Source organism: Erigeron canadensis, chromosome 8 (genome assembly GCF_010389155.1).
Source record: "Erigeron canadensis isolate Cc75 chromosome 8, C_canadensis_v1, whole genome shotgun sequence".
Lineage (NCBI taxonomy): Eukaryota > Viridiplantae > Streptophyta > Magnoliopsida > Asterales > Asteraceae > Erigeron > Erigeron canadensis.
The window spans coordinates 26,409,803-26,437,688 of NC_057768.1; the positions used below are offsets into that span (position 1 = coordinate 26,409,803).

Consider the following 27,886-nt stretch of genomic DNA (forward strand, 5'->3'; position numbering starts at 1 on the left):
AAAAGATGGTGGAACACTAATCTTTTTGATTTCGATATGGTATCATTTTGAAAAAGAAAATGAGACATTGCACACTGCTTTCAACATGTTCAAAACAACAATCAAGCAATTTTCAAAATTCTAGTCATTTCTTGTTAGAATATGAGCACATAAATATATAATAATTCACCAGTGGAAAGAAAGTAAATATGCATTCATATTAATTAACAAAGAGAGAATCGAAACGTGTACCTTTGCGCAAAACTTCCAATATTATTAATAAGATTATTATTATTTAGGGTTTAAAGTAAACCCCTCTACGATCGCACACTAGACACCCCTATACCGTATGCTAGTACTCAATCACAAATCAAACAACCCTATGTTTATCTCCCTTATATCGAAAACCCTTACGAACCGTAACCTTTTGTTGTCAACTAACAAAACCAAAACCTTAATTAATGCAAAGCATTAATTGTATGTATATTTGTTCCATGTGGTTATTCGAACGGCACAAAACCAAAACCTTTTAGAGGGTTTCGATCGAACCAAATAAGAAAGGAGAAAGAGGATAGAATTTCACAACTATATTGTATTGTGAATGTGTGTTAAAACCCTTAAGCCTATCTCTCTATTTATAAGCTTAAATAGGAGGGTTTTAAACTTGATGGGCAAGTAATCTCAAAGACCGAAAAGCCCTTAAGATTTTCGACCCTATGGTGTAGAAATTAGGAAACTACTCTAATTTCTAATTTCACTCCAACAACCCCTCTTTAATTAATTAAACACAATTAATCTTTTATTTTAGTTTAAATAATTAATTCGTGATTATATTAATTAAATATTATTTTAATATACTAATTAATAATATAGAGTTACCGTGTCATTTTGTGTGACCCCGTTGGCTTAAATTATTTCCGGACATGCGTTTATTATAACATAATCACATACTAACAATTATTGGGAAAGGTTAAACATAATCTATGTGGCTATAGTTAATTTGTTTAGACATGCATGATACTATTGTACTCTAATATTTATGCATATTTTTACGAAGTGGTAAATTGAAATGCACAACACTTTAAACATGTCATAACAAATTAAATATAGCTCAATGGGTTATGTTTATCATTATATTTACTTGGTTTGAATTTGGATACCCGAAACTCAATCCAACTCGAACCCAAATAACGTGAATTTTTTTCGGGTTGGGTCACTAGCTAAGTTATAAGTTTTAAAACCTGAATAACCCAAAACCAAATTGATCCGACCGAATAACATCCCTACTTATCAGTGTTCGTACCTTTTGTAAACATCTTTTGTATTTTAGCCTGTAAGCTTGTATCACCAAGAGATGTCGACTTCGACTTCTTTAGGCTTTAATTTCTGAAGTACAATGATTCTGATTATACCATATATGAGTAACTAATTGTTAACTGAAAAAAATAACTATTCACACATTTACATCCTATTGCCATTACCTAAAATGAACCAGGCACACCCTAATTGTTAACTGAGAAAAATAACTGTTCACACATTTACATCCTAATGTCAGTCAAGTAGTCAACAAAATTTGGATGCTCTCAAAAGGTGCAAAAGCAACAAGATACACCTTTTTCTCTATTCTCCTGTCTATAAGTTCTTCAACGACAAAAAGTGAAATATATTAAGTTGTTTCCCTCAAAAATTCATCAAAGTTTTACTATGAATCATAGATATTTGCCCTTCAAAAGAAACACATAATAAACAATTGTGGTATATTTACTAAGTTTTATGGCAAACATATCATTTCTTATTATAGGCTTGTAACCATATGTGTAGCTTTAATGTAGTAAATACCATTAATTGGATGAATTCTATTCGAAGGATATTACTCGTAATAAACAAACTTACCATTTTTTTTTTCAATTTTCTACTTTTAAAATACCCAAAATACCTTTAGGGGTGCCTGGTTGGGGGTTTTGGGGGTAAGGAATAGCAAAGGGGATGAATACTAGTGCTTGGTAAGGGTAAGCAAAGGTAATCAATACTTAGGAGTGGCTAATGGAGCATTACCCAATAAATTGAGGAAGGTAATGATTACTCACAAATTTCTTCTTCACCCTTTCTTTCTTCTTTTTCTGCCGGACTTGCTGGAATCCACCACTGGCCACTGCCACCCGACATCACCTCCAGCAGCCACCGTCATCCGACAGACCGACATCACTCCGGCAGCCACCCATCCGACAACCTCCATCGCCTCCAACAGCCTCCACCACTCAAAAACGTATGTATATATGTGTGTGTGTGTGTGTATGGTGGCCGGAGACATCACCATCGGACTTCACCTCCACCAACCGCCATCCGGTGGGTGGTGGAATGGTGGTGGTTGTTAAAGATATGTATTATTAGAGAAGAAGAGGGAGATGAGATATGGTGATGGTGGTCGGAGACAACTTCGGTGGGTGGTGGTGGTGGTTGAAAATATGTATATTATTAGAGAGAGATAAATAGATATATATATACATATATATATATATATAGAGAGAGAGAGAGAGAGAGGAAGGAGATGATCTGCAATAAAGTTAAATATGGGTGCTTTATGTTTTGATTTTTTTTATATATTATTATAATACTCCATTCTATAATGATAGTATTCCCTTTCCCTTAACCAAGCACCCCCTTAATTTTTTACACATTTCTAACTCTCACACTAAATCTACCTAATATATCCCTAAAATATTTTACATCTATATCTATCCAAACTATCTATCTTCTTTATTAGTTAATTTAAATATTTCCACCTAATATCTCTATAATATTCTTAATAGAGTTATTTATAAAAGATACATCATTTAACCATAAAATAACTACACGATCATTTACGTCAATTACTTTTAGATTAATAACCACATTGTGACCACCACCGCCACTAGCACCGCTCTATGCCGCCACCGCTGCCGCATTGTGCAGGTACCCATCTCGTATTTGAAGGAAGGTATCTATTTAAGTGTTTATAAAATTCTACATCGGTAATTTTGATTCAACGTAAAGACAAACTAAAGGTGTCTGTATCTGGTGCGTTGATGAATTGTGATGTAAAGAAAGCAATCTTAAATTTGATTATCAAAAAATATATTAAAAGTTTAAGTTGATAGGTTAATTATAATTTTATTACATATTAATGACTTATTATATTTAGGTGTTTAAAATTTTTTATTTTATTTTATTTTATATCAAACGATTTATATAATAGTATAGATATAGATAAACTTACTTATCTATTAAAGTAACAAATTTTTCTAGTTGAATTAACTTATTTGTGTATATGTGGTTAACAATTACTTGATTTCATGTTCATATATAGGCTGATATTATTCAACCAATATAACACGTTTAAAAGTCAAATTTTAAACTTGGCAAGTAACAACAAAACATAAAATGAAATTCCAAGAATGCAACCGGATGTATTTCGTGAACTTATCTTGTTTTTTTCATCTCGGCTTTTTGTAAGAGTGTGTAAAAACTAAAATGGAACCCGATGATGTTTAATTATATTTACATGTAGACGGCATACGAACAATCTAATGTTAGTTACAAAGTACACGATAAAATTATTTTTAGAAATGTTATTTACGTGTTTATTCCTTGTTGCTAAATTGCTTCTAATTTTTTTTTTCTTTCAAAATTACCCAATTTATAATGAACAGTTTGATACATGGTTATATTTCAAGAAAATAAGTAATCACAAACATCGCGATTTTGGTTTTATAGAATATACTAGATTATAACCCGCGTGAAACGCGGAAGAAACATATAAAAGAAATTACATTTAGACGTATTAAAAGTTAACACAATGGTATAATAAATACTTAAAAGCTATTGAAAAATGCCAGAATAGTAAATAAAATTAAAAAAATGAAAACAAACGGGTTTTTTTTTCCATAAATCAACCATGGTATAAATATAATTTCAAAGACTATGGTTTGACAATTGTTTCTGATCAACCACCTTACATGTGTTTTATAGATTCACGTAGTATCATAAATGATTATATTTTTAAAGATTACAACATACGTTTTTTTCCAGTAAATTGAAAGCTAAAACGATTGGTCCAATGCATGGACGTAGTTAACTACATATAATATAAAAAGTTATAAGGATTCACGGTATCCACAAGATAATTGGATACACAAATAGTAGTGGTTTTGTAGAAGCTGATTTTATGCCTATGATCCACAAGCATGTAATCACCTTCGTTGAAGCCATAGCGAAGTTATTGATTTTCCTAACGCCTCCTCCATTAAAGAGGGACTCGAATGACAATTTTTGGGTTGTACTTATACGTCTGCATCCAAAGTAAGACAATTTTAACCCATATACAATTTTAACACATATGTTCCAAGATTCCTTGAATGCATCGATGTCAGCCATCCTATCAAACACAATTTGATCTGCCATGATATTGTATATAGTGATATGGAAGCAAATATGTAATCTTTATTATGCTAATGTGTAGTTGATGTATAATATTCATACATTTTTCATATCACGATAATGGCTGTTTGTTACAATATACTTATGAACTCATTCAATGATTCACTATAAACAATAAAAATCCTATTCTCCAACCTTAATTATATATCATCAAGTGTATAGTTATACTTCATAACATAAGGTTAATAACAATAATCCAATACAATATTATTTGTTATTAATTATTTGTAAGAAAATCATATACGAAAAATAAACTATAATGGAACATATATAGATCAAAATATTACTTGACACAAATTTAGCAACTGTAAATATAAATGCTAACACTTATTAAAAAATTAAATATTTAAAAAGTTATAAGATGGATCGACATAGCTTTTTTGAAACAATCATTATTTGTTAATAAATCAAGAGAACACATTTTTTTTAATAATACTAATCTATACGAAAATTTATAAAAAAATCAAATATGAAATCAAAATAAAATTAAAAGAAAGATAGACGATGATGTAGATCAAAAAAGGTATTAAAAAAGTTAGACATATTAAAGGGTATTCAAAAAGTTAGTATTATTAATTTAGATGTGATTAGTAGAATATTAATTAATAATATGTATTGTTGGAACATTTTATCCATAGTTGAAGGACTAAAAGAGTATTTGATTAAAAATTGAATCAATGATGATGTCATCATCTTGATTTAAGGGTGGAGAATTAAGAAGAAAATTTAATAAAGGGTCTAGATTACTTTATTTTTGAATTAAGGGTTCTCCTTTAGTATATATTAAAGATTTTTAAAAGTCTTATGTTATCACAATTCTTTTTTAATTATATAATATAATATAATAATTTTAAAAAGATTATTAACTAAATATGACATCATAAATAGAATAAAAATATTTTGAAAAAATTTGTAGACATGACACATCATAATTGTTTTTAAAAATAGTTTAAAAAACAATCCTTCTTTATTACATATAAAGATTCAAAATGAATGTTTTTTCAATTAGCATAAAAAACCAAGTTACAATTTTGTTATACCAAAAATTTTCACATTGTGATAACATGTATTAGCATAAACAACAAAGTCATCTTTTCATAACAATTATTTTTATGTATGGATTCATTTTCAATGGACAAAAAGGAATATCAAGTGTTGACACTTTCTTATAAACTGCAGCCTGCAGCATCAGATACAAACCAACGAAACAAAAATATTGTCCTTTTGATACATCCGATCGTGTAAATGTAGTAGCTATCGTGACTATATATATTTGATATTTCTATGCGCCAACGTTTGTAAGTTTCTATTAATTCTTAAGGTTATTACACATAACTCTAGACAAGTAAAGCCTAGTGTTACTTGAATATATTCTTTAATATCATGAAACACAAATCTTAAGTATTCTGTTTTAGAGTTCATTTTCAAATAAATTGATAGAGTAAAACAATTAACAAAACTAGAGTTATATCAGCGCAATGCATGATAGTGATTGGTTTTTCAAGGGTGGCGAGGACTAAGGTTGATGGTAAATTCAACTTGCACATATAACTTCGTCAACAGTTTGACTTTGATTTTTTTTTCCCAAATGGAAACGATATTAATATTAACAGGGCAAACTAGCAAGACGCTAGTTGCCGAAAAATACAATTACAATTGTAGTCATGCAATGTATAGCTTTAGTGTAGTAAATTTCATCAATACTATGAACTATATTTGAAGGAAGACATCTATTTAAGTCTTTAAAAATTCTATATCCGTAGGTTCGTTTCAACGTAAAGACAAACTAAGGGTGTCGGTGTCTGGCTTCGTCGATCATCGATGATCAATTGTGATATAGGGTCACCCATTCAAGAATATTTTGTCGTGAAATATCTTGAAGGACAAAGAAAGGTTTTCTAACCATGACCTTTGTGTTTCAAGAAAAAAAAAATACTAATAAAGGTTAAAAAAATCCCTCTATGAATTAGACGCTGATAAATATGACCGGGTTAAGAATTATGGGAATCAAAACAAAAATTCACCTCCACACAAAAGGTCAGGAAGTCCCAAGTATAAATTAAAACAAAAATTCACCTCCACCCAAAAGGTCAGATATTGATGATTTCGAATACTCTTCGGTTGAAAACTTTGTTCCAAGTATAAACCAAAATTCTCGACTCTTACATTTATGAGATCGTGTGGGAAGGGGATTCCCTCAAGTTAGACTAACATGACTAGTCATGTTAGGCTAATCTTGGCTCTTGGATGAAAATCAAGGGTCAAGATTCAAAGACAATGATTGAATCTTAGCCCTTGATTTTCAATCAAGGGTCAAGATGTCTCCAACTTGACTCAAGTTATAAAAATAACTTGAGGGACGATCGTGTGAGGTTGCTTAGAAATTCGCACGTTGATCTTGAAATGTGGCGCTCCTCGGGAGCAAAACAAAGAAAATACGATATAAAAATGAAAAATGATACCAATGTGGAGATGAATTCGCTTAAAAATTCGCACAAATTAGCCTTATAAACTTTTTAGGGGAAAATAATCTGTGTGTGTATGTATTATGTAACTTGTCTTCAGTTACTATTGTAGGAAATAAACTTTGTTTTGGTTCATTGTATGTAAGTTTGTCTCAAAACTAAACGAATTGTGTAAGAAATTGGTTGGATACTAACGTGACACCATCAAACATCTGATACGTGGCCCAATGAGAGACCACCAAATCAGCATTTAGCAGATTATTTACACGATTCGTTCAGTTTAGCAGTTTACTTACATACAATGAACCAAAACAAAGTTTATTTCCTACAATATTACTGAAGACAAGTTACATACACATACAGATTCTTTCCCAGACTTTTTAGAAACAAAATCATCACGATTGAAAAATCAGTAGATGAATTATATTATAAATGTGATAATATTATAGTTTGAAGGTACCAATAAGGAGTTAGTCTGGTGCTAAGAAAAACACTTGATGACCTTAGGTCTCATGTTTGATTTTCGCTTGGCAAAAAAAATAATTTCTTTAAGGTATCCGTTACCAATGAAACCTAGACCGACATGTGAAGTTTAAATAAGCGGGTTCGGTCTCTCGGGGTCCCCAGATCATGTGGGTATTAGGATAGAGATATTGTACCAGTATCATATGACTCATACAAGGTGGAGTCGATGAGTATCCAATTGTGGTACCGAGCAAAGTTTTCTTCCATTATCCTTTATTATGGTTTTAAAAAAAAGTTAATACCAAAATATTTCAAAAACAAAATATCATTTTTGTAAGTTATAATGAAAAACTTATTAATTGCAAATTTAAAACGTACATGTATGTATATACATGTGTGCTATATATACACTTGCATATATTCATCTCTTTTTCTCACTATAGTAACCATGCCCTAAAGCCAAAAACCCCTTCACACACGCCGCATTCTTTGCTCTTTATTATTTAACTCTCACTCTGTTTCTTGATACTTAAAAAACAACGGAGCAAATATAGCCTTGATTCATCTCAAATCTTCAATCAAGATCCATTTTATTTTCTACACAATACCCATCTTTTAATTTGTATATATTTCTTCATTTCTATATATTAAATCATTAAATCACACACATTGGGGAAAACCCAAGTGAAAATTTTAGTGCTTTTTGAAGCTTCTTGTTAATGGCTGATTGCCCATTATCAAGTTTATTATGTGCAGAAGATAATGAGAGTATATGTTATAATAATAATGATGATGAAAATGATGATGCAAATGTAAATGTTGAAAATGGATTATGGGATTATGGAAATGTTATTAATAAAAATCATAACTTTACCAAGAATCTTGAAACAGAGTGCTCTGTTTTTGATTTTCCTATGCAAAGTGATGAGTGTTTGTCTTTGTTGATTGAAAAAGAATGTCAACAATTTGTGGGGTTTGATTATTTGATCAAATTAAGAAATGGGAACTTGGATTTAGTTGCTAGACAACAAGCTGTTGATTGGATTAGAAAGGTTTGTTCATCTGCTACACACACATACTAAATTCATGATTTTTTTTTTCATTTTAATGATAAAATTGATGATTTTTGTTGAAAAGTTTTGATTTTTTGATATGGGGTTTAGTCTTTTTTGTGAAATTTAAATAAATTTTGTTGCTTTATGCTTTGTAGTGCTAATTTTTGACATTTATGTTTTCCATTTTGACTTTGATCAGGTACATGCTCATTTCAACTTTGGACCATTATGTGCATATTTATCTATCAACTACTTGGACAGATTTCTTGCTGTCTATGAATTTCTTGTAAGTAACTTTACTCATTATATCTAAAAGTTTATGAATTAATATGAGTTATTAAATACACATTGCAAGTCCCAATTTATTGTTCATAAGTTCATTGATTGTATTTGTAATTGTAATGTAATGTTCGTATACTATTTTAATTAATGAACAGAAAGACAAATCTTGGATGATGCAATTGCTAGCTGTGGCATGTTTATCAATTGCATCCAAAATGGAAGAAACTGAAGTGCCTTTTATTCTTGATTTACAGGTTCAACTTTTTGTTTTGCATAAAAAGATGGTCACTTTTTTCAATGGTCAAAGTAAAAGAGGTCTTGATGTTGAAAAAATGAATGAATTTGTAGGTTTGTGAAGCAAGATTTATATTTGAAGCAAAAACCATTCAGAAAATGGAGCTTCTTGTGTTGACCACATTGAAATGGAGGATGCAAACTGTAACTCCGTTTTCTTTCATCGACGCTTTCATTGGGAAGCTTAATTGTGATCAACCTGTTTCAAGATCCATAATCTTTAGATCTACCCAAATTATATTATGCTTGATTAATGGTAATAGTAGTTACATTATGTATATATAGTTATATTAGAGGGTGTTTGGGGTTGTGTTAGCCGGTTATTGCATTTGAAAAAAGTGTTACAAAAGTGATTGAGAAAACATGGGACATGATTTTTCAAAGCAAAATCTGTTTCGTTAACGCAATCCCAAACACTCCCTAAGTTTGAGTCGACGAGAAAAAGGAACTAAAATGGTAATTTTACAATGTAGGGATTGACTTTTTGGAATTTAGAGCTTCTGAAATAGCAGCAGGAGTGGCCATTTCTGTGGTTGGACCAACCGAAATGTCTGTTCTCTTTCATTTTGTACAAAAGGTAATCATCACATACTGCCTAAATTTTGGTTTACAGTGTGCATGCAGAGTTGTATTTTAGCTTTGATATGCATGACAATATAAAAAATGACAAGTTGTATATGTAGCTATAGTTTACAATCTTGTAAAAAGGACTACAATGATTTTTACCACACACACATTCCAGATTTTTGTTGAATATAGAATGATAACAAACTTTATCACAAGAGACACATGCTATACAAAAGATAACAAAATTTCCATAGATATGAACAATAATACTCAAGGTCCCCCTTGGGACCAAATTTGGAACAATGATTGTTTTTGACATAGAAAAACTTGTAAATTTTGCATCTTTTTGCTATTGCTTTATCGTATTTTCATAATTAGTAATATCATATTATCATGTTGTAGTACTTATATGAAGTAAAACATTTTAAGTGCTTAAAGATAGATTAGTCAACAATTAATATGGATCATTTTGAGCAGTTTTTTGATCATCGGTTAGGGGTAACACTGTCTACACCCCACCTCCACCAACCTAACCCATTGTGGGATTGGGTATTGTGTTGAGTAGTACTAATTTATTTTGTTTCTTTTTACTATATGAATTATTGCAGGAAAGAACACTTAAATGTGTAGAATTAGTGAATGAGTTGAGTGGTGGTCGTACCAAGAGCATAAAGAGTGGTACAGTGCCACGAAGTCCTGTTGGTGTTCTTGAAGCATCATGTTTTAGTTACAATAAAAGTGAGGATTCAGGTGTTGAGTCAACTGCTAGTAAAAGGAGAAGGCTCAATACTTGAACACCACCTCATTTGGAGCTTTAGATTATCAGATGGAAATAATATGTTTGCTTTTTTTCTTTTAATTCTATTTATTTTTTGGTAGGATGTGTGTTTTATGTGCTTATGACTTTGTCTAAGGAAAAAACATTGAGTCATGGGCTTCTATTTTGTTATTTTTTTTGAAAATGAAGCATAATGAAAATATAAATACAAATTTTGTTTTAGTTTGTCCTAACTTGTACATATGTTCTAAGAGAAGCTAAAGAAGATGAGAGCTTAATGTCTTCGGGTTACTGATTTAGTTGTGCAGATTTAGTGTTCGAAATGCTCTATAGCAAGTGCGACCTACCTTCAGAGGTCATGATGTTGCATCCGACTTCGGGAATGTGTAGGCAAGATATACTTTTAATCTCTTTGGCCTTAGGTATCAACTATCAAGTATGTTGTCGCAATTAGTATGACTGTTTTCTTTGTGAATAGCAAGTGTGAACTACCTTAGTGGTCATGATGTTGCCATGGCTTAAATATGGCTTCATGCTCATAATGTGTTAGCTTATTAACCATCTATGCTTTTGTCATTTAGGCAATATTATTATTAGTTTTTTTTTTTTTTAAAACAAAATGACGTAGCCAGCTCCAATATCATGAAAGGAGAGGAGAAGAGAGAGCTGATGTAAATGATCAATAAGTAAAATTTTCTAAAGTTTGTGTAGGCATTTGTATTTGCTAATATACAACAACAATATTCAATCCTGTCAATGATGACGTATAAGGGATGTGTATATTTTCATTTCTGTGTAGAAAGACTGCTAATATTGTTAAAATGAATCTTAACCTTCACCAAGAAAATCAGCAAGGAGAATCCATGACAATGTGGTAGTATTGGTCATTTTCATGTTATTTTCTCTTTATGATGTTTTCATGAGGAGTTCAGTCGTGTAAAGATACTACGATTGTACAACGCAAGCTCGTGCAAAATCAGACGAAGATCAGAATTATGAGAGGATCGGAACGAGATCATTTTTAGTATTGTAACTTTGTAAGATCGGTCTCGAATCAGATCTTACTATTAGCTCAAAATAGACCATTGCTTAATATCTATGATGCACCGAAACTCCAAACAGGTAGGCGTACCCGTTTCAGAAACTCCATGGGAACGGAAACTCGTATGAAACGCGTCCGAAACGTTTCCTTGAAGTTTCCATATATACCGAAACGTTTCTGTGAAGTTTCCATACCGTATCTAATTAATATTAGGGTTTCAATGAGTTTTTTGTATTCCAAAAACGACTTCTATCTTGCGAATATGCGTATTCCCAAACACAAACCAACTAAATTATACAATTAAGATCACCATTAGACTTTTTCTGTTTCAAAATTGATTATTAAAAAAATTTTTTTATTGCCGTATCTTTGCCGTACCCGTATCCTAAACTTTTTAGTTTTGTCGTTCCCCGTTCCCGTATCGTTCCCGTACCGCTTTGCCGTATCCGTTTCGGTGCTACATAGCTTAATATACTAAATGAACCTACCTCCATATCTAGATGTCTTCCTCTATTAGCATAAAATGTTCAAGTCTATATTTATCACATATAAATCCACATTTATATTAGTTAAAACCACTTTCTAAAAAACAAAGGCATTTTAGTCGGATCTTAAAACCTTGATCCATTTTATAATTCTAATTACGATTTAAACAAACACAAAAAAGATCTTGATTACGATTTAAATACTAACAACGTTACTAATTAAAGAATTTATTATATAGGGGAAGTGAATATGATTTGTTCCCCATTTAAGCTTAGATAGGGAACACCTTACATGTTATTTTTTTAATCATAAAATTTATGAGGGGCAATGTATTTATTTACATTATAAATAAATATTAAAATATTTAAATGTGAGTATTCTCCATTTAAGCTTAGATAAAAATGACCCCATATTCACTTTTTCCTATGGGAGAAAGCAACTTCGCTATGTTAATTTGGAATCACCCAAACAACTTTAAATGAAGGGCGAAAATAAAAAATGATACAAAATCATCATAATCTTTTTTTTGGCCGTTAAATCATCATAATCATATGTATATTACAACTAAATTTAGCCATCCACAACAATCCATGCATTAAACAATTGTACACTGTGCTGTAAAATATATGAGATTGTTGTAGATGGCTAAAAGTTAATGTAGATATATCACACTCCATTATTTAAAGGGTATACACTTATACATTATGGGTCATGACTTGTCAACAAGACCACATCTTCGTATAATTTTTTTAAGTAAAAAAAGGTTTACTATGATAAGATTACATTAGAATATTTACTGTAATATGTTTGTGTAATACGTTTGTACATTGATTAAAAAAATAATAAATAAATGTTATATGTACGAATTTACCGCTTTTATAAATTGAACCTTACTTTTCTTTTTGAAAGGAAAAGTTTTTTTAAAAAAATATGGATATATATGATAACTTAAAGAAAATGTTGGCTATATGTTTATACGAGTATGTTGTACTAGGGTTTTATTACTATTACATTAACCTCAATATAAACTTTTTTATATTTCATGTCGCGTGTAAAAGCTTTTTGGTTAAGAGGAGTAATTCTAGGTTTTTACAAAAAAAATTGTTTGTAATCTCTCTTTGGTTAATAGGTCATAAATTTTCAAGTTCAATCCATTGATAATAATACCTCATGATAGGGAAAAAAAACAAGATTATGGGTACTTATACACTGGTAATGATTCATACATCATTAATTTAATCGTTGTATTATCAAACACACTATATATTATACTTTATTTTATTGTAAAAAAGGTTTAATGGTGTACAAAAAAATAAATAATACAGAAGATCACTTATTAAATGATTAACCAATCCTTAAAAAGGTTTTATATTAAGAGTATGTTAATTGATATTGTTATCATATAATACTAGATTATTGTCTCGCGTAATACGCGAGATAACATATTTAATTAGTGACAAGTTATCGTTTCACAATATCATACATTGACAACCATATATAAAAGATGTTGAAAATAGATTAATTAGTATCATGGTGCCAAAGTTGTAAAATTAATTAGTATCTTGTTGTTAATGTATGTCTTTATATAGAAAAAAAAAACATAAAATTTCATGATTTTATGTTTCTATAAACAATTAGTAACACTTCAAATTATTGTGTCAAGTGATAGTTTGAAATTCAATATAAACAGATTTTTTTTAGCGGAATATAAATAAGAGCTCTATATGGATTTGACTTCTCTTTAATTAGTGTAACTATATTAGTCATTTTTTACAATTTTCACGTAGTTTAATGTTTATATAAATATACATATAAAGAAAATTTAACAAAACAAAAGTAGTTAGCATTTGAACCACGCATGTCTGAGATGAAACCCAGTATTATTGAAAACCCTCTTAATTATCCACTCATACAAACTTCGAAAGTGTGATTTTATACCCTGATGGATTTTTTTAAGGTTTAAGACCTTGCCAGTAGCTCACCTTTTGAAAATTTACTTTTTGTGTTTATAGTTAACCTTTTGAAATTTTTAAAATTAATTTCACATCAATATATTGAGGTTTCGGATTATGTGCTTATAGTTAAATTTTTAGAAATTTTCAAAATATTTTTTAAAATCATGGTTGAATTGTATTATTAATATTAATAATATTTGAAGCAAATATTGGATTTATGTAACAAATTTATAAACTAAAATATTTAGGAAATTAAAATCTTAAACTTTTAATATTTACTTTAATTAACATAACTTATGTAAAAGCAAATTATAATACAATAATTAAGATTTGAAAGTTCATAATATAATCTTATAAGAGACCCTAAATTTCAACTTCTAGATTTATTAGGAAAAACATATAATGAATAACTTATTAAAAAGTGTCAAATAATAAGTTTTTCAATTTGATAGGATCAACAACATAAACAAATGTTAATTAAATGAAATAAAATGTTTCAATTGGTTAATAATTATTTAAAAAAATTGTATTTTTGTATATATATAAAAGTAAAATTATATTTTCTGTATATTACGCGAGACAATATAAATACGCGAAATAAACACAATAAGTTTTAAGAATAACATAATTATTAATTATAGATAAAACATGTTAAAATACAGTTGTATTGTTATTTAAAGTTTTATTTGCATCAAAAATGGCTAGTAAGATATATAAATTTTGGTATAATGACAATGTAATGTTAATACATCTAATACTGGTGAATATAGTAATATTCAAAATTGTTCTTTAATGTAGCTGTTTTCTATAATATGGTTGTTATATATTTGTATAATGACGATATAAAAGTAATTATAAACAAAACACTTTATCTACTATAATTAAATTTCAAACCAACTCATTTAGGTGGGTTGGCCACCATGACATCATTGAGAGTCTGTTGTCTTGAGGGACGCATGTTCAATTCTTGTCGTGGATAAGACTGATAATGATAGCCAATCATCGATACAAAAAAACTCAACATTGAGGCTTCGTAGGTACCAATTCGGTACACGAGATCAAAGGGTTCCCTTCGATCTACCCTGTGATTTAAATGAAATTTCAAAAAACATATTATCTTCTTATTTATATAAAATCAAATACTCGATTATAAATCTTAAACTACATTATGTATATATTTAATAAAATAACATATTTATTTTATGTGTTTTGTTCGAATAATCTAACTTCCAATAATAAATTAGACAATCTAACTTCCATAATTTTGTGTTTTGTTCTAGTATTTTTCCGTATTCTATAACTCTTTTTTTAATTTTTTTTCTTGTAATATTTTGTCAAAATATAAAAGGTAATTGTTCTTGCATTGAAATTTAAATATGCGTCCGAAATGAAACTAAGTTAATAAAAAAAATTTAAGGCTTGTAATGAAAAATTCAAAATTATTATGTTTTTATAATTATATATCAAGTATTCAATCTCTCTATGTAACTAAGAGATTATAGTTTCATAGGTGACATTTTTAGTTTTTTTTGTCACATTAGATTTTTAATGAGGTGCTATATTTTCCATTTAAATTGTTATATCTATGTTGCCATGTACAATCTTTATCATCAATTTTGATCATAATCATTAATCATAATCCTAATAATTAATATTTAATTTTCCATTTTATATATAAGTACAAAGATTATATACATTATACTACTTTTTTTTTAATTAATTCAATGATAGTTATCTTTTATCAAATAAGATTGTTTATTATATTATGTTTATTTTTTGGAAAGTATTTAGTATATTATATTTAATAATTAAATATCATGAGAAAGACTTTTATGATTTAAATATTTATGTTTCATTAGTCTTACTTTTTTACTTGGCGTATATAATATATTCATAAACTATATTTTTTTTATAATACTTTATATTACCATAACTATGAATAATAATGTAACTATCAATTATTGTTTTTATATTTATGTTCTCAATTATCTCGCACAACATACGAGTTTAATCTATTAAATATACAAAATTTAATTATTTCAAATACAAGGACTAATATTGTGTTTTCTTAATATTAGTGATTAAATATTAATGGTGGAAACTATAAATTAGTGATGGAAAACAAAAAAATATAAATTATCCAAAGTAGATGGACTAATGTTGTGTTTACTTAATATTAAATTTGGTAATGGTACTATTATTTAGATCTAAGGGTTGTAATCAAAAGTTTGAATTCATCTAATAGTCTTTGTTTCTCCATAAAAGAATTTAACACCTTGTTATATATATATTGGTAGATACCCAACTTTTATAATTTATCCAAAATAGCATTATTTCTCCCTGTGGTCATTTAGAGAAGGGCATGAAAAGACAAAATAGAAAATGCTGGAAGTAAATGCAAATGTAAGAAATCTATCAACAATCTGCACAAAATTGAATGTATCTATGAGTAGAAACTTGTTTTAATTTATTTCACGGATTTGAGATGAAAGTGTTTTAATATTTTTAGAAAAGAAATATATGGAGTACCTTCTTCTTCCTTACCCTTTTTATGACAATAGAAACGTATCTATAATATTTAATATGTTATATTATTATTTGCTTACATTTTTATATTTACACCTATAAAAATATAAAGATATTTGTTGATTTGTTTACACTTGAGATGTGTAAAATAATTTTACATTCACAGATGAGAAAAAAAAATTGAAATACAAATCAACCTGTCAATTTCTATTAAAATGCCAAAACAAGTAAAAATTAATATCTTCTATAATACAATACCAAACTTTTTTTTTTTTTTTGAAAAGTCAATCCCAACAATTCTTCAAAAAGTTCACACAAAATACTATAAATGCAAAGTTAATATTTGTTTATATTTATAATTTATATTTTTTTTATCACATATATAAGTGTGAAATTTTTTGTGATTATATGACTTTTTCCATACTATAAATGTCAAAATTTAATACACAACTTTAAATATTAAAAATTATAGATAAATGATTAATTTAATTATAATTGTTAAATATAATATACTAAGATTATTATCATTATCATTATTATTATTTTGGAATGGTAGTGTACTAAAATTAGGTAAACACCTTCATTCATCCATAATACCTTCATCATGATTAGACTATGGGAAAATATATAGGAGAAGTGTAATAATGTTATTTTTGGGTGAAGATGAGCAAGCTATAAATGAAGTAAATCAATCAGTAAATGACTAAATTATTTGAGATGTTTCTTCTAAGAAAAACACAATCATTCTTACCCTCTTCCCATACTCATATGAATCATGTGAAAATCAATCAAAGCTACCTTTTTCTGAATTTTACAAATATGGGGAAATGTAAATTTAATAGGACATCAGTCTAAAATATTATTTTGTAGGTTCAAATATAGGATCCTAGATATAGGATATTTGCACATAAATGCATATGAATCATCAATGTCATATTGGCCATAGCTTGTAAAAATTAATTTTTTTTGTTAAATGTCAAAAACGTAGCAAGAATTTTATCATACTTCCTATTATATAATTGCAAATTGGTTTTATTCAATCGTGATGTTAACATAGTTTTCACTCATCATTCGTGTCCAGATAAAACATTCAACAAATGGGAACACATGCATATATATATCGAAAGAATTACAAATATTATTAGCATCAAAATTATCAAAGATTACTGATACTCTACCAATCTACTCGGGGTTTAATGGGATGTGCATATTTATATATGTCCAAGCTAAACATATTTAAATCCAACGGATGTCATCAGCTCACGCATATAGAAATATATAAATGAAAACTTTAGATAACAGAACCACTAGTTTTGCATTCTACAATAATAGCTAGAGGCAATAATATTGATCTTTTCACCTATACATATTTCAAATATCAGTACGTTTGTTACCAAGATAAGATGTCAAATAGTTAAATTAGACGATTTAACCTGGAGAGAAACCGGTCAAACAAGTTAAAAGGAAAGGAAAATTCATATTATAGAGATAAAAGTTTTTTAGTCATGTTTGAGAGAGCAAAATTTCCAAGGAATGAATAAGAAGCATTTACAAGATTTAACATGATCCAACCTGCTTTAACCCTTGTTACTTGCTACAAAATTATGCATTTTTACCACATTGCAGCACGTGTGACCCGTCTATTTTACCACCTTTAGTTTCAATCTTCAGTTGGATTAACTTCACCACATTTACATGTTAAGTAAATTAATAAGCTTGTTATATATTCACTAAAAAACACATACAATAAAATACAAAAATCTAACCAATTGCTCGTAATCAAAAAATGTCTTTAGCCGAGACAATTACAGACTCTTTCACTTCTATAACACCAAAACAATTAGAACAAGACAACAAACAATTAGGCCATTCCAAATTTTGACAAAGCCGATTGGAACAAGTCGGCAAAGGCCTGGGATGCGCTTTGATCATCGGCTTTTATCTTTATCTGTGCTTTACACGTGGATGAATTGATTATACACTCTACAAGAAAGTTTGATGGCTCGTCTGCTTTTTGTGCGAAAAAGAAAAACTTGAAATTGGGGGCCTGCCCACCTGAGGCGATACAATGGATGTAATAAACTTGCATGTGCTGTACAAGTGCTTGTGGATTCATCAACGCTGCTACACCTTGTGGACTAATAGACCCTTCCTGCAACAAGGCAATATCTATTTTAGTGACAATAGATACAGTTATTATGAACTTTCACAGCTTTTTCAATTCAAAGATAGTAAATCTACATGAACAAGACTGAGGAGGCTATTCTTGATCAATAAAACTGAAAGAATGAAACTGATTGGGACTTGACCAGATAGCATGACATTTTAATAGTGAGAACTGAGATCCTCCTATATTAGGACTCCGGATATAATTGAATTGGATTTGAGAATATATGTAACTACTAGATTTCCTTTTTGAGTAATTATATGGAATTTCTATTCCCTTGAGCAGCTTTAGTTTCATAGTACACCAACATGTATTCATCAATCATAACACAGATTAGAGGGTGTTCTAGTGACAATTAGTACTCCCTAGGAAAATTTTCAATCTAACTTTAATTTTGTGGCCATGAGCAACCTTTACCAGTGCTAAGTGACCCAGAACAGACATTGTAATTTTTAAGGCCCGAAAGAGTAACAATAACAAAATCCTAACATCATGTCCTATTTAAACATGTTATCCTCACATTCTCCTAGAGCATAAAAATTCAATAATCAAAGGTACAAAACCTAAACCCACAAGGGCCGCTTTCCCTATTGCTTAGTAGATGGGAAATACAGCGATCTTTAAACTCAAAACTATATGTGTCAAATCTAAGCAGGCTAGATGGAACGTGTTGCATGTAAAAGTGGGTGAATTTTCAATACAAAAGGGACAAGGTTGTCTCCTCTTGATATCTAATTTCATATATATACCTAAATATACAATATCCACACTAAGTCGAAAACACGGATATATTATGTCAGCAGAATTTTAAATCAATTATACAGTGTAATTCTTAAATATTGTCCTTCTGAAATGAGTAATTATATGGATTTTTTTTTTTTTTTGGAACGGCTAATTATATGGAATTTTAATACATTATCTTTGCCACATTTGTTAAACAGATTACATATAAGCACAAGTTAAATCAATTGTCCAATAAAAACTCTAAAATTGAATCATTAACTTTCCTTTATAGTGCATAAATACTATATCTGAATATAAGGACCAAGTGTCACATTAATCAAAGCTTTCATGGATGCATAGAACTTAATTATAGACTGATAAAAAGAACCTGTGATGTTGAAATTGGAAGTTGGCGCCATTTTTGCTGAAAAGTGCTTGGATCAAGCGCCGCTTTACCATTTAGCTTCAACGAAGGAGAGGAGGGAGTGGGACTAGGAACAATAGACAATCCTAGACCAAGTAGGTCATCAATGGCAAAGTTTGCTTGTTGAGTATGTGCTGGTTCAGGTTCATTCAAGGATACAAGTGCTCCTTGAGAAGGGTCATATGCAGCCGCTGCATTGTACGCAGAACTGTTATTGGCATGGGCCCTATTACTTTCTTTATCAGTGGTACTTAAAAGTAAACCCTCATCATTCGCATCAACATCTGCTGAAGGTTCTGGTCCAATAGACAAGTTTCCAAGCTCTTCTGAAAAGGCAAATGGTCCTTGATGTTCCTTATCTGTGAACATGTAACAAGGCTGCCACAACACGAATTTAAGAGGATAACAGTTAGCTTTGGCATCATCCTGCATTAACTTAATTTGGTGTATCTGTTTATATGCATACACAGAAACAAGACGCACAAGAAATAACAATTATACGAAGGACTATTTATGAGATGGGAATATTGTTGCAAAGGATATCAACCTACAAATTGTATTTTCTCAAGGTTAAACCTTGTGGCATCTCACCTATCAACATAGAAAAGCCTCACTTTCATTGATTTTATTTTTAATGTTGTCCCTTTATCAAGTCCATACCTAATCATGTTAACACTGACACACTATACAATTACTATTTGAAAACTTGGGAAAACTCGAATAATGTGTTTTTTACTGATTATTAATTAAAACAAGTGAGCAAATGACCATAAAACAGACTTTAAAATGTAGTTCATGATCTATCATAATCTAAGCTTATCTCAAACTAGTAAGATAATCGTAAATTCGGAAATAACCATTTGCTAAAAAAAACGATCTTCATAAAGGCAAATAATAGACACTGAATACTCCGTACTTGAATGGTGACTATCCAAAATTATAATATGAGTACATGCAAACAAAAGCTCATGAATCAAGATTTACTTTCCACATTCAGTTTAAATTTGAAACAGTGGTCTATAGAAGAGACCATATTCAAGGTAGCCTAGCGGTAAGGCATCTTGAAGGTCAAAATAGACCTGAGTTTGAAAAGATATCTTAAGATGGCCAGGGAAAAATCTAGGAAGCAGCCGCCGGAATACCAGTTAGACCGTGTAGGTCAGAGCTAAAAGCTCGACTTTCAAAATTGCTCAGGAGGAGTTTGTGTGCATGAAAGAGCACATGGTTTACTTTCAATTCGGTTTACTGTTCACATATTATCTACATATATATTCACATATTATCTATATATATGTTCTACAGCTGCAATAACCCTACTGCTATTTTTGTGCTTCATCTTAAAATTACATTAAACAAAAAGAAAAGAAAGACTTTTTGTAGAAATCAATTAGGCTTTAAAGACTAATGTATCTCATCTGGAGAAAATGCCTCACTCAGCATCCCGCTATTAGTATATCCTTCACTCAACATTCTGCTAGTAGTAGTAACTCAAATCTTTTCAATAGAGCTACTCCTAGATAATACTTGATCAGTTATGTATAGTACTTGGACATTAAGGTTATGTAGAGTACTTGGAAATTAAATTTTATTCTGAATAGCATTTGCATAAAATGCATCAAGTTGGGTCATATAATGTTAGAGTTTGGCAAAACAATCTTGTCCCAAAAGTGATGATCTGGTCAGTGAAAGGATGGCTGGAACTTGGAAAGAAACCATGAGTAGTAAACTCCACATTTCTTCCTGATTATCTAGCCCTATACTTTAAGCACTCTAAGGAACCTAATACACCCGCTTTTTTGGAAAAGGATAAATTGCAAGAAGTCGTGTTTGGAGCAAACGATTTATAGTTGTATATCTCACTCATCCCCACTACTTGAAAATTCTAGGAGGTTTAACCAGACACGCATAACAGATAAAGTTGCTGCTCCAATGCTTGTACTTTAAAAAACTTTCTGGCCATATAATTCCTGCTATTGCCATCTATGTTGAGTCGAGTCCGGATGCTAACGAAACTACACATGTCGCATGAATCCTAGCATTATAAGGGTATACATATCGAGGCACATGGAGAAGAAAGCACATACATATGTATATCCTTTAAGTACGGGGAATATCTTCCCGTGCAAGAGTCTATTTTATATATATTACCATTAGTTTTTTATAGTTTGTCAATCACTAGCTACCTCAAACTCTATTATATCATATTCCTGTATACATGCCAGTGAAAAGGAAGATTTTGAAACAAAACAACAGTAACTGTATGATTCAACATATAAACATTGCATTATAAACAATCTTCGTGGAAAAGATTTGAATAGTACACTGCCAAGCGAGTTTTTAATAAAAACTGTATGTAATAACAATATTGATTATAGGTTAACAAACCAATATTTGTACTAGAAAAATATCACAGTACATTTGGCTTCAAGTACGACGAGAAGATACAAATAAGTAGATATATTGACACTACTCAACTAGGATTAAAAAATTGATTTTTCAGGTTAACCTATGTATCCGATCTGCTTAACACTTTGCGCCGAATAATCCCAGAGCGACCACCCACTTTGCAGGTAGACCGGGGTCATCGCATCTGAACCTCCATGGCCACAAAGGGGTATATTTTTTTTACTAGGATTTGAATTTGGGACCTCAAGGTATTGCAAGGAATTAAAAGATCTTATCTTTTTAAACAATTAACAAACCGCTACGCTCAGACTTTAAAGCGGGGAAAGCATTTAAGCTTACAACCTGAAGGCAGTGGGGCTTACAGAGATGCACATCTGATTAATGTCCTCCAAGGCAGTTTTATTATTGCTTAACGGCTGAAAACTATCTGAGACTTATAATCCATAAGCTGAGGACAAAACCAGGACATTTAAAGCAATCTGAAGCACTTTACAGCTATAGTGGAGCTTTCATGTAATATAATGAAAAAGATCAAAAAACAGTACCTTCTGGTATAGGACAGATAAGCTGTTAAACTCATCAAATATGCGATCTTTGATCTCACTACTTTGAGTATCTGCAAAGACCGAAACAGCTTGCTTCGCAGGATTTACCACACTATTTGCTACTGATACATTATGTTGCAAAAGCCTGTAGTAGAATAAGGCTCTATCATGGACATCCTGCAAGCCGAATTAGGGGTAAAATAGTTAATATTACAATTCCAAGTTTTTAACAATTGTATGATAACAGAATATTTCAACCTGGTGCATGTCAGCAAGACCGGCAGCTAATGCGGAGCCCAAGGCTTTCTGAGTCTCTGGAGGTCTTCTGAAAAAACATTTCATTACTGCTGTAAGCAGATGCAAACGTACCTGTAGAATTAAACCATGAAGAATAAACTATATATTCACCTGTGAGGTATGTGAGCTATACTTCTTATTTAAAAAACAGAAAAAGGAAAAAATTCTGTTATTACCTCCGGGGAACTCTCATCCTCCCATTCATCAATCAATCCTTCCAAAGCATAAGGAGCATCTTGCATGTCCTGAGCATACTCGCCTAACATCCAAATAAGAGCTGCCTTGGCTTTAGGTTCTTGGACATTATTGCTGCTTATGTTCCCAATTACGGCTATGCAATCATGACTCCATTGTGGGTACTTTCGCAGAAGATCCTTTACAAGAACCTAGATATATAGTAGAATATTAAGGGGTCACTACCATTACAGTTTTTCAATGCATGATATATGGTTGACTTCAGAACACAAATTCTATCCTTGAACTTACCAGTGTTTCTGCAGTAACATAGTCTTTCTCCATCTCTAAAAACTGAAGCAGCCTATCAACAATCGCATTTACGTCATATTGCTGAAGTGCAATTTTCCCCACAGCTCTAATAGATTCCCTTGCAATGGGGATATCAACATTTGCAGCATACTCACACAATTCAGTCACTAAAAGACAAAAATTTAAAAAATATCAGGAAATTATACATGAAAATTAGAAAATAAGAACCAAAGCACCAACAGATGTATTTAAGACTTGCCTATTTCATAAGTATTGCTCTCATTTGCCACTGCTGTCAACATATCAAGCTTCAACTTTTTAACATAGAACGGATCATTGTATTGACAATAGAAGTGCTTGTAATCTGAAGCAAACAGCATTGGTGCACGCATAACCAAAAGATGCAAGTGGCTAAGTACTGCATAGGACTGCTCAGGACCCCCAGAGCTCACAAGAGTAAGTAGAGGGGCTTTGATCCGCTCATACACCTAAAAAACATTCATTTGAGAAAAAGAGAGTTTTACAATGATTACCCAAAACCAAAACGAATCTCGACTGAATTGACTAGTAAAGCAGTTTAAACAACAGCTAGACTCAAGTCATTTACACTGAAAAGATAATGAAACAACTATAGCTAGATAATGCTGTATACTGAGGCACCTGTTGATGAACATCAGTCATAGACATCGTCAATTGAAGAAATAACTTTATGGTAGCTAAAACAACCGCACCATTTGCATGCTGAAGTCTGTCTTCTAGAAGATTCATGATGTCAAATATCTCATTGCTGTCAGGTGGTGCATACTTAGAAACCAATTCAAGAACTGTACACTGAGCCCATTCACTGAATTCCTTGATCCTGCAAGCAAACAGTTAAAATAGTCAGTAATAGAGCTAGACACCAAACTAGTTTCTTTGTTGCTCTATCCTTTGCTTTAGCTTAAAATTTTTAGATCCAACTTGAAATCCAGAAGCCATGAATCTCCAAGTTCAAAGAATCGCATACTAATATGACGAAAATAAATTTATAAAAAAGACTGTTGGTGATCTTACAAAGACACTCCTACCTATTTAACAGGTAATATATAACTGGTTTACTGATTAAGGCCTCTCTTTCCCTTGCTGCTTCCTCCGATGTACTTGCTTCCAAGCCCCATATCTCTTGTAAAGCAAATAAACAGTTTGCAACTACCTATATAAGTTGCACTTGATTTGTTAAAACGATTCCAGCTTATAGAAGATAAATGTAACATCACGATATACTGAATTATTTCCATGACAAGAACCACAATGGCATAAAGAAAAACATGCAAGTTACTAAGATCTAAAATTATATGGTTTACAACACAGCTACACATGCGCAAAGGTCTAATACAAACAAGCCACCACAAACAAGAATGGAGTGAGCCTTAAAAGCATTGTAAATGTGATGCTAAAACTGCCATCAGTGCTTGCATGCACCAAAGAGTTTCTATTGGTGCAATGAAAGACATATATAAGTTCAATAGGGATATAATCTCTTTGAAATTTGACAGTAGTCCGGAAAAAAATATTATTCCTAGATTAAAACTTTCTCAAATTTTCATTAACAGTTCCAAATTACTGGCCCAAACAAATTCAACCATCTGCACTGTTCTTTTACAACCATTACATTATGATAAACTACAAAGGACTATATATTCAATGTGTCACATCTTCTTTTACTTTTTATTACCTTGATATTTTTTCTAAAAGATGCAAGTGTTAAAGGATTGCTTGGGAATGCTATTTATTATCTGCTTATTGCATTATTTAAACACACGTATACAATTATAAGTGTTTGGATTGCATATGCTTCTCTACTTATATTAGGGTACATCCATACACACTATTCAACAAGCAGCTTAGTACTCACTTAATTCAAGCTGTTCATTAAGTAGATAGACAGCTCTAAAGATAAGCAATCCCTAACACCCTCATTTAAAACGATAACATATTACAAGCGGAAAAATCTCTCACCTGAGCATCCGAATCGTTAAGCATGAGATGCTTAAGAAGAGGTGGAAAATCAGCATCTAAACAAGTAGAAGCCGATATATGATACAACTTCACTACCCCAACAGCCGCAACCATCCTCACATAACTATTGCCATCTTTCAACCCCGCACCCAGTGGTCCCACTAAATACTCAACCAAATTTGGCACACGTAATGAACACAAACTTCTTAACGCCAGCCCTCTTATCATCGGATCCTCATCTTTACAATCTCTTTGTAAAAAATTAATCGTAAGCAACGCAAGATCCGGATTATACTTTGCATAATTACCAACATACAAGTAACACATTTTCTTCAAAACTATATCTGAAGTTGCCGAACACATCACCATCTCACTAAAAACCGATGACACGTCAATCCCGATTGTCATGTAGGATATCACCTTCTTGAATAAATCCCGTTTTGAGTCATCTGTCCCAGGTGCCCTACTCCCTGCCAGCTGTCTTAGCTGCATCTTTAAATCCGTTACCTCCCCTTTACTGTTCAATTTCACATTTCAATATCAATTAGTACTATAACTAAACTATCTTTTTCATGACTTTTTATTTGCACACCAAATATTGACAGACAAAATGCACACATATTTACAATCTGTCAACTACGGATTGAAACTCACAAACTGCTAGCTTATGGTCACCTTAGATACCGTCAGATCAAACACCCCTTTTTTCTAAGAAAATTTTCAAAAGGCATTTCTACACAAATCCGGACATGTTCAAAATTTATCGACAATGGGACAGGAACCCACAAGTCCACGACCTATTAGTTAATGGGTCACCTCAAATACTGTCAGGTCGGCAAAAAGGCCCCTGCTTTATGATTAATAACTACAACTATCATTACACTTATTTAACAATCCACAAATACATACAATTTGTCAGCTATCAAGTATATAACCGACTACCTATTAGTTGATGAGTCAACTCAGATACCGTAACTCGATTATAACCACAACTATAACTATGCATACAATTTAAGATCTACTACATTTTACATTACAATATATAATTAAACTTCATAATAAAGGGATTCAAGTAAGTGGGGTTTTTGTTAATAGCTAAAGAGCTGATATAAAATATGATGTAATTAAAGGGATCAGATAAAACAGATTACTAAAATAGATGTTAGATATAGATTGATATATATATATATATATATATACCCGGAGGGTTGAGAAGGGGAAGCAGATCGTTGAGATGGAGCCATTTTTCTTTTCTTTGTGAGGAAGGAGTTAATATTTGATCTGGTCTTCAGAGGAACATATACATATGTGATGATTTCTTACTTGTTTTTCAATTATCATTACTCGTATTATTTTCTTTATTTATTTTCAAGAATATATGATATGATAGTATTTTTTATTAGCTTATTAATTTATAAATTTTAAAAAATATTACTGTATATATAAAAGCTAAAATATATGGATGTTTTCTATTAATTAAAAATTATGATTATCTTTTAGGTGGGTGTTAAAAATTGGTATGATTTTTCATAAACTAATTGTTTTTATTGAGATTTTTTATTATACTAAAGCACAATTGCTCTAATAACTTATCGATCAATTACAGCTCTCGATTTTTTAAAGTTGACGTACACTTTTGTTATTATCGGCACCTTTATGGTTATTTTAATAGGGTTAAGTGCATGAAAATGTAAAAAACTATGTCCAAAAAGTTATTGTGTGCATAAACTTACAGAACCTCTATTGTATGTAACTAACTCGGAAAAAAGTTCATGCACACAATAACTTTTTGGACATAATTTATTATTTCTTCATGCACTTAACCCATTTTAATATTGTATTATGTGTTAAATGATGACAAATTGTTTTTATTTAACTCTAGTTGCTCTGTTATAGTTTTCTTGACATTGTTTGCCGTGGTATTTTGTAATTAACGTCATCTTTATAACTATTTGATACCACACGTTAAATACTATTTTATGTTGTTATTTTAATTGGCTTGTGTAATTATGTGTGCTAAACAATAAAGATATATTCATACGTTGGTTTTCACAATCAAATTTTTTGATTTTTCTTTACGCGTGCACATGATTCATAATGCCAAAACACTCTTAATCATAGTAAAGTGAGAACTTGTCTAAACCGAATCCCTCAAACTGAGTCGGCTGCCAAAAAAGACCCACTAAGCTTCTCTTAACCACTTGATAATTAACTAATTATTATAAGGGTCAAGCTTGTGCTTGGCAAGACTTGAACCCCCGCCTATACGGAAAACTTGAATATCTCTAGCTAGTTGAACTAACCTTCATTGGCATCAAGAAATTGTTGTTCAAAAAAATGTTACTACACATTATAATACAACGATAACAAATATCTATTGTTGGTTATTTATGTTCCGCAACTATTTTACTTTTAATCATTTGAAATGACAAAATTAATGATTTTCTTCTTAACTTCAGTTTTATTTATT

The 27,886-nt window shown here is 30.7% G+C and overlaps 2 protein-coding genes across 2 annotated transcripts; one reads left to right on the plus strand and one right to left on the minus strand.

The window, feature by feature from the left end:
* The first annotated feature begins 7,828 nt into the window (after positions 1-7,828).
* On the plus strand, positions 7,829-10,583 carry LOC122579597 (cyclin-D4-1-like). Its single transcript, XM_043751794.1, has 6 exons — positions 7,829-8,437; positions 8,640-8,726; positions 8,878-8,976; positions 9,071-9,272; positions 9,490-9,593; positions 10,192-10,583. Exons 1-6 carry the CDS (start codon positions 8,105-8,107, stop codon positions 10,375-10,377), a joined length of 1,011 nt encoding a protein of 336 aa, XP_043607729.1. The 5' UTR covers positions 7,829-8,104; the 3' UTR covers positions 10,378-10,583.
* Positions 10,584-18,068: 7,485 nt separating this feature from the next.
* LOC122578593 (beta-adaptin-like protein A) lies at positions 18,069-26,747 on the minus strand. The gene is made up of 11 exons (XM_043750578.1): positions 26,617-26,747; positions 25,417-25,933; positions 24,486-24,610; positions 24,079-24,277; positions 23,678-23,906; positions 23,419-23,585; positions 23,109-23,318; positions 22,894-23,004; positions 22,636-22,812; positions 19,649-20,062; positions 18,069-18,522 (listed from the first exon to the last, which is right to left on the minus strand). Exons 1-11 carry the CDS (start codon positions 26,658-26,660, stop codon positions 18,232-18,234), a joined length of 2,484 nt encoding a protein of 827 aa, XP_043606513.1. The 5' UTR covers positions 26,661-26,747; the 3' UTR covers positions 18,069-18,231.
* Positions 26,748-27,886: the final 1,139 nt, after the last annotated feature.